General features: G+C 38.6%; 2 protein-coding genes across 2 annotated transcripts; one reads left to right on the forward strand and one right to left on the reverse strand.

The window, feature by feature from the left end:
• Positions 1–425: 425 nt before the first annotated feature.
• Positions 426–5,206, forward strand: ebna1bp2 (EBNA1 binding protein 2). The gene is made up of 9 exons (XM_032526397.1): positions 426–649; positions 1,217–1,300; positions 1,964–2,136; positions 2,369–2,492; positions 3,253–3,342; positions 3,585–3,660; positions 3,870–3,960; positions 4,082–4,256; positions 4,379–5,206. The coding sequence occupies exons 1-9, from the start codon at positions 554–556 to the stop codon at positions 4,424–4,426; spliced, it is 957 nt and encodes a 318-aa protein (XP_032382288.1). The 5' UTR covers positions 426–553; the 3' UTR covers positions 4,427–5,206.
• Positions 4,947–6,499, reverse strand: cfap144 (cilia and flagella associated protein 144). The gene is made up of 4 exons (XM_032526398.1): positions 6,252–6,499; positions 5,741–5,800; positions 5,534–5,637; positions 4,947–5,332 (listed from the first exon to the last, which is right to left on the reverse strand). The coding sequence occupies exons 1-4, from the start codon at positions 6,370–6,372 to the stop codon at positions 5,237–5,239; spliced, it is 381 nt and encodes a 126-aa protein (XP_032382289.1). The 5' UTR covers positions 6,373–6,499; the 3' UTR covers positions 4,947–5,236.
• Between the last annotated feature and the right edge of the window lie 938 nt (positions 6,500–7,437).

Here is a 7,437-nt window from a genome sequence, read left to right on the forward strand (position 1 = left end):
ATCTATCTATCTATCTATCTATCCATCTACTGTGTCTATCTCTCTCTACAATCGGCTCAAGTACACAACAGCACCTCTAGGTGGAATCTCTCGACATTACATAGAGTGGCCTGTTTGAAGTAAATTTATTTTCACTAATTTACATTTTATATGGGTTTTCACAATGGAATCTCTGTTATATATGCAACATTTGTATTGCAGTCTTTCAAAAACTACAATAATGAAATGTGTGTTTAAAATCGAGTTGTAAAGGGGGAATTTTAATAAAATAAAAAAGTAATACGATAGCAGTGTTGTGAAGAAAAACGTAGGCTACTTACAATATTTTCAAAGTATTGGAGAACCAATAACTCCATTATTGTTCTTGTAGTAGATCTTTTCCCCCCACGTAGGAACCTTTTGAGTTCCCACCTCCTTTCCGCCGGCGGACTATGTTGGTACACCGTTACACTCCGTCACTTCCTTCCCACGTGAAAATCTCCATACATGTGAGGAGTACGTCCACATCGGATTTCTTGGCGTTTAAAACAACTGGATCTCATATTGTCGTCTTATGATTATCGATAGCAGGACTATGGAGTCGGCAGATGAGGAGGAAATGCTCGGACAGGACTCTGAGGAGGAAAACAGTGAATTATCAGACGATGAGGTCAGTGAACCAGTGATATGCTAACATTAGCTAACGTTAGCGAGCCAAAACTAACGTTATTTTTGCGGGACTCTGAAAAGCTGCTGCTTATACAGAATTGAACAGATGAGACAGACTTGTCGCTTGTTTACACTAATGTTATGTGATGAAATAACGGTCAAAAGGACGAAGCCTGCAATGCTTATTTGATATATGTATTTATTTACATTGCTATATCGTTACCTCATACTGTGAGCTTATATTCCCTGGTCATTATTTTGCTGTTTTGCATTTTCAAAACGGATGTATAATACATATTGTGTTTCTTCATAACGTTGTCATGTTCTTATTGTATTTTTTTTTTCTATTTTGTATGTGTTTCGACACTTTTGCAGGATTTGCTTTTTCTAATTATTTATACGAGAAAACCTAACGTTGCTTGACAAGACACCTGAAACTGAGACTGTTACTTTGGTTTAGCGTGCTGTGTCAGTGTTAAAACGTTAGCATCAAGGTTTTTTGGAGGCACATTTTACGTAACAGAGTTGGCCTAACGTCATACCTATAACCACATTTTATTTTCTTTAGCTTCAAGAAGCCTTTGCAAAGGGCTTGTTGAAACCAGGGATGAACGTTCTGGTGGATAAACCCAAAAAGTTTGTCAACAATTTGGTGAGTGAAATGTTCATTTCCTGTCCAGTTTTGGTGTATATTAGCTTTGTAGGCAATGAACAGAAAACACTACTAAACAGTTTGTTTTAGCGACGACCTTATGGAAATGTTTGACTAGATCAAATCTTGCAACTATTACTATGCTATTACTTAAAGGTGCCCTGCCACACAAAACCGTTTCTACTTGCATTTTTTGAAATATGTTTGGTCCATGTCATGAATGTGAAAATAAACTGCTTCCTCCTCTGTCAGCTCCAGCCACTGAAAAGAAATAAGCAGAGAAATCAGACCAATTAAAAAAAGTTGGTCAGTCTGATGTCATATTGCCTGAGCTCATTACTATTCACGAGCTTGCCCAGTTGCATTAGGTAAAGGATACTGATAACCAGGCTCTCATTGGCTAACTGCTAGCCAATGAGAGTCGTTGAATATTAATAAGTATCGGAACAATTCAAGCTGAGTCTTCCTGCAAGCATTCTATACCATACTAGAAGGGCTTGAAACAAGGTAACAAAGTCCTTTTTTTTCCACTAAAAAATGTTATAAAATCCATGGTTGAACTTTAGACATTCCCACAAAGTAATGAAATACGTGTGGCAGGGCATCTTTAACACACACAGATATTTGCTAATAACATTGTCTCACACTTGTGTTGCAATGCAGGAGGGTTTGAAACAGTGCCTTGCTGGTTTTCGCAAAGAGCTTCCCTGGGTGGAAAGGTTGGACATGACCAACCTGCCAGCTGAAGACGTCGTTTCCAAAGCTGAAGGGAAAGTTCCAAGTGCGGCCAACGGAGATATCAATGCAGATGATGATTTCCAAAGAGAGATGTTCTTGTGAGTGACCATAACTTGATGCAACAACATGCGTTAAAAAGTCATTGTGCATTTACAGAAAGTTCACCAACCAGAAACTCTTGGTTTTATATTTTTGGGATATTTCATTTATATAATGCTATTGAGGATACATGGAGTTTTATTTTTTTATTTTTGTACTCATTAACAAAGATGTAATGCTGCCACATATTTAACCCCTGCATGATACATCTCTGTGTTTGTACACTTATAGCTACCGTCAAGCTCAAGCTACTGTTCTAGATGCGTTGCCTCTCCTAAACAAGCATGGCATAGCCACCAAGAGACCCGACGATTACTTTGCAGAGATGGCCAAGTCCGATCAGCACATGCAGAAGGTGAGCTGGTTCTTGAATGTTTCACTTGTATAACACACGTGCCGTTTTTTTTCACAAATGTAGTTAAAGCAAAACAACAAGTTCAAAGTCATACTCGTATGATTCGGATTGGTCAATCACTGCATTCTATGGTCTGTTATTTCTGTACAACAGACCGTTGCCTTGGGTGGCGTTCTGATAAAAGACCACGAAGGACCAATTTTTAAATCCATATTTGTGCTCATACAGCTGATCAGTGGATCACATAGGGAGAGAGAGAGGGTGGAGGAAACGGGGATCGCCAACAGCACCAATGGGAATAGTGCAAACAGAACATTAGTTAGCTCCGTGTTTAGCTCACTGACCGGGGTGACCTGGCTTCCGCCCGAGAGTCATCAGCGGTAAAGGTAACCACCTTGACTGGGACGCACGCACGCATTATCAGAGGCTAACCTCTGTAGGAGTAGCTGTGTAATAAGCCGTGTAATACAAATTACAGCGAGCAGGCCATTACTGGGAATGGAACCCCTTCAGGCTGATTCAAGACCTGCATCACCCTCTGGGTTCTATTTCACAATAATGACTGCTCTGCACTATCCCTTACATATTATTCTGGGTGATGGAGACACTGAGAGCCTTTAATTAATCTATAATCTAGGTGGACAGTTGACATTTTATCTCACAAATTGGTTCAGGAGCTCAGCACAGTTGCTCTTTCTTCCTATTGGATTTCAATCCTAATCTTTGCATGAACAAAAATGTTTTCTGTTTTTCTATCCAGATTAGGAAAAAGCTGATCTCAAAGCAGCTGATACTGGAGAAGTCGGAGAAGGCCAAGAAACTGCGTGAGCAAAGAAAGTTTGGCAAAAAGGTTGGTCCCTCTTTTCAAAGCTTATTACTCTTGTAGATCTTAACGTCTTGCTCTTGTGGTCCAATCTTTAAAGTACCTTTCTTACGTGAAGAATAAAGTTGCCCATCTATGGGTACTATATGTCTGCACTCACACTGGTTATTATTGGTTTGGAATGGAAAGTATGCAAAAAGATGCTAGACCAGCGACCACATTTCCTCTTTTGGTGGGAAGAATTAACATGAATTTTGAAAATGTGCTAGGTCCAAATAGAAGTTATCCAGAAGAGGCAGAAAGAGAAGAAAGCTATGATGACTTCGGTAAAGAAATACCAGAAAGGTGAGTTTTTTTTAGAAGTGTGGTTTTATTCACACATTAGTTTCACTGCCTGACAAAGGTGAAAAATGTATTACTGTCATTTATTGTGTCCTGGGGAAAAGAAACCTCTATAAATTGCTGTAAAGGGGTATTGACATAGATTATCTGTAAATGTATCAACGTTTTTTTTCAAATTGAGGATTATGATTTCTGATTATCTCCACTCCCAGGAATGACCGACAAATTGGATTTCTTGGAAGGAGACCAGAAGAAGGGCAAAGACTCTTCTCAGGTCCCCAAAAAAGCGGCAAACAAGAAGGGGTAAGGTGTTCCATTTCAGCTGTGCCCATTGCAGTCATAAAACTCAAGCACGAGATTTTACAACTGTTGACGTTTGTTGAATTTTCACAAAAAGCCAAACATTTGACCGTTATTTTGACAGCCTCAATGCCAAGAGAAAATACAAAGACCAGAGGTTTGGCTTTGGAGGCAAGAAGAGTGGAAAGAAGTGGAACACCAAGGAGAGCCACAACGATGTTTCCGGTTTCCGCGCCAAAGTGGCTAATGCAAAGGGCGGCAAGGGAGGGAAGAAAGGCGCCAAAGGAGGAAAACAAAATGTGAGTCACACACATGCAAAACACTGATTCCATAAATGTAGAAATTGTCATAATGTTGGATCTACGGTGTGTGCTCGGCACTGTGGAGAAGTTTGAAAAAACATTTTTTTTCCCACTTTCAGAAACGCCCGGGCAAGTCTGTGCGCAAGAAGATAAAGTCTCGCTCGTAAAACCTGACTGAGGCTGGTCAATAGGCTGGACTTGGACATGGTTTCTAGGCAGGGTTCCCCCCCCACCTGCTCCCCAGTCTCTCCCCCGTATACATCAGGAGACATTTAGGAGAACATGGGCTTTTCTTCTACTCTTTTTGTACAACATGCTTTCCGTTGATTGAAATGGAGGACATTTCAAGCCTCATTGAGTGGGACGTCCTGCCCTATTGCTACGGAAGCTTTTGTGAAGGACATGACAGGTGAAGAAAAGGTCTCTCCTTGCAGAAATAGTTAACCCCGAAGTGGACTACATAGAGCTGCCCACACCACAAAGTCTTTTTCCAAAAAGAGAACCAATTTGAATGTTAAAAAAATGTCTTTTCTTCTCTATTAGTTGATATAGACCAGTTTTATTGTCTATAGACATATAATTGGCTCTCCATATGCGTATTTGATAAGGTGCTAACTACACCAGCCTTCTTGCCAGCTATTTTACATTGTGTGCTCTTTGGAGTTTGGTGTATTCTGTTTTTTTTGCTTTTTCTAACTCAGCTCCTTGATTCACAAATTGTCTCCCACGTGACATGACATTTTATAATATTGAGCAGCTGTTAGTTTTGCCCTTTCCTATAATATAATTAATATGTGATGGGCACGTCTGCTTTGTATAGACGTGCAAATGTTGCCCCTACGTGTTTTTCTTAGCTTGCTAAGCTAAAAATGCAAAACGGGCAGTTTTGGCGATGACACCTGTATGTTTATATGATCAACAAATAAATCTGGACATAGGTTGCTCAATTTTTGGAGATTATCATTATTTCTTTTGGTCTAACTTGTTGAACGCAGGGCAGATTCTTTATGTTTGGTGACGTCCGAGCAGACTCTGTAGAAATTGAATCTCTTGTCATTGCGGTTTGATGGGATCTGAGGAAAAAATAATGGACAGGGTTAGCATTTGAGTACGATCTGGAGATAATTTAAATTTTTACCATTTAAATAAGACATCGTTGGATTTGATTGTTGAAATTAATTGAATTTCTGTACTCAAACTAAGTGCAGGCTTGCTGTTCACAGTGCCCCCCTGATTTCCTGCAGTTATTAATTCTCCTGAATTGTTTTCCTCACCAGTGGAGTTGACACCCATCCTATTTCCTGACTCTCAGTCTGTGGAACTGCATATTTCTTGGTGGGTTCCTGGCGGGCCCTGTGGAAGGCCTCGATGAATTCCGCTGGAAAAATGTATTAGCATAATCAGTAACAGATTTTATATGTATATGTAAGTGATTTTATTCAGAGAAAAAAGAGACAAAAACTTCATCATTGTTAACTTACAGTTCTCTGCAACAAGTTCTTTTGGTTTCCTAGACATGGGTTTGTCAGCCAGGACATGTACTGAAATGTAGTGGAAACAAAGTGGGGGGAAAAGCAATTTCAATGCAACAACTTATTCACAATCTAATGTATATTTGGTAACGTTAAAGAAATTTTAATTAATGTTACTTTTGCAAGCGGTGCTTCCAATTGAATTATTATTGATACCCTTCTGTTCACATTTGGATCACAGTGGTGGAAGAAGTACTCAGGTATTTTACTTAGGTAAAAGTAGTATAGCTCTGAAACAATACTAAGAAGTACTAGCTACATTCAAGAGTGCGAAAATGTAAACAGCAATTTTGACTTGAAGTACTTAGAATAGCAGTGCTCACGTTTTGTGAGGGATTAAAAAAAAAAAAAAAATTCTCTGACATGTTTTTATTTAATCTCAATTTCAGCTATTTTTATATGTAGCTAAGCTAGGCTACATGCAGAAGCCGAGTGAAGCAGGACAGACTATTGATCTTACGTTTCCGGCGTGGGTTGATGCTGAACTCCGTGTGGAGTTTCTGTTGTCTTTGCTCTTTCAGGATCGTTTCAACATGAATTGCGTTTTGATGGACCAAGTCCAGTTTCTCCTTGCCTGCCATGTTCTTTTTTTTTATTTTTTAAACAAAACAAATCAGCACTGAAGCCGAGAGCTGGCAAAACAGAGACGCGAAGGAGTTTATTTCTGATTTCGTTACCTAGCAACTGTCAACACCGCCTCGCGCTGCAGTGACGTTACTCGAACACACGGCGGAGCCGCGCGCTCAGATTTGGTCACTGTTGGAGGAGTACTGTAGCCCCCCATACACACATGGTAGTAATCCTTTTATACTGCAACATGCAGATATCTCAGCAGTGGTGGATATGAACTTATTACACTTTCTCATGTACTCTACGTAAGTACCTTTTTCAGGTACTTGTTGCTACTTGTGCATTTCAATTTTTTCCAACTTGCTTCAATACAATTCAGAGTCCAACACTATTAATTCCTATTATGCTTATTTACCAAACTTCTGTTGATGCTTTGTTTATTCATCACAATTACTGTCTACATGGTATTACTATATTTTATCTTTTATAATGTTATTATTCATTTCTTATTTTAGCTTCCAGAAGGCCTACTTTTTTGTTTGTTTTTGTTTTTTAAACTTTTGGTACTTTAAGTAAATTGTGACGTTACTACTTTTGTTCTTTTACTTGTAATAGTATTTGTGGTATTGCTGATGTTACCTAAGTAGACAATTTGAGTAGACTTTCTTCCACCAATCAGCTACATTGCATCATAAAGTAGAGACTAACACAGCAGCAGAGACAAACTCATTTTAATATTTCTTTTATAGAAATATAGATTTTAAATTTAATGGTTAATATTTTTTTATATTTATTCCCTTGTATACCCTATTATTCTAACAGTTAATACAATTTCTTTTATAATTATCACTAGAATTAATGGCCTACATACTATAAGACTGAAGTGAACAGTATTGAAGAGGAATAAAAAATATGAAAATGATGTGCAGTTCCTCCTCTTTCTTGTATTTATTGTTTAGGCTAAAACATCTAAACAAGATTTGCAATTAAAGCGTTGTATACAATACTTAGAGCTCGGCAGTCTTCCTACCGACTTCATTTATTGTTCATCACAATAAATTCTGTTTTTCTGTCAA

Source organism: Etheostoma spectabile, chromosome 9, assembly GCF_008692095.1.
Source record: "Etheostoma spectabile isolate EspeVRDwgs_2016 chromosome 9, UIUC_Espe_1.0, whole genome shotgun sequence".
Classification (NCBI taxonomy): domain Eukaryota; kingdom Metazoa; phylum Chordata; class Actinopteri; order Perciformes; family Percidae; genus Etheostoma; species Etheostoma spectabile.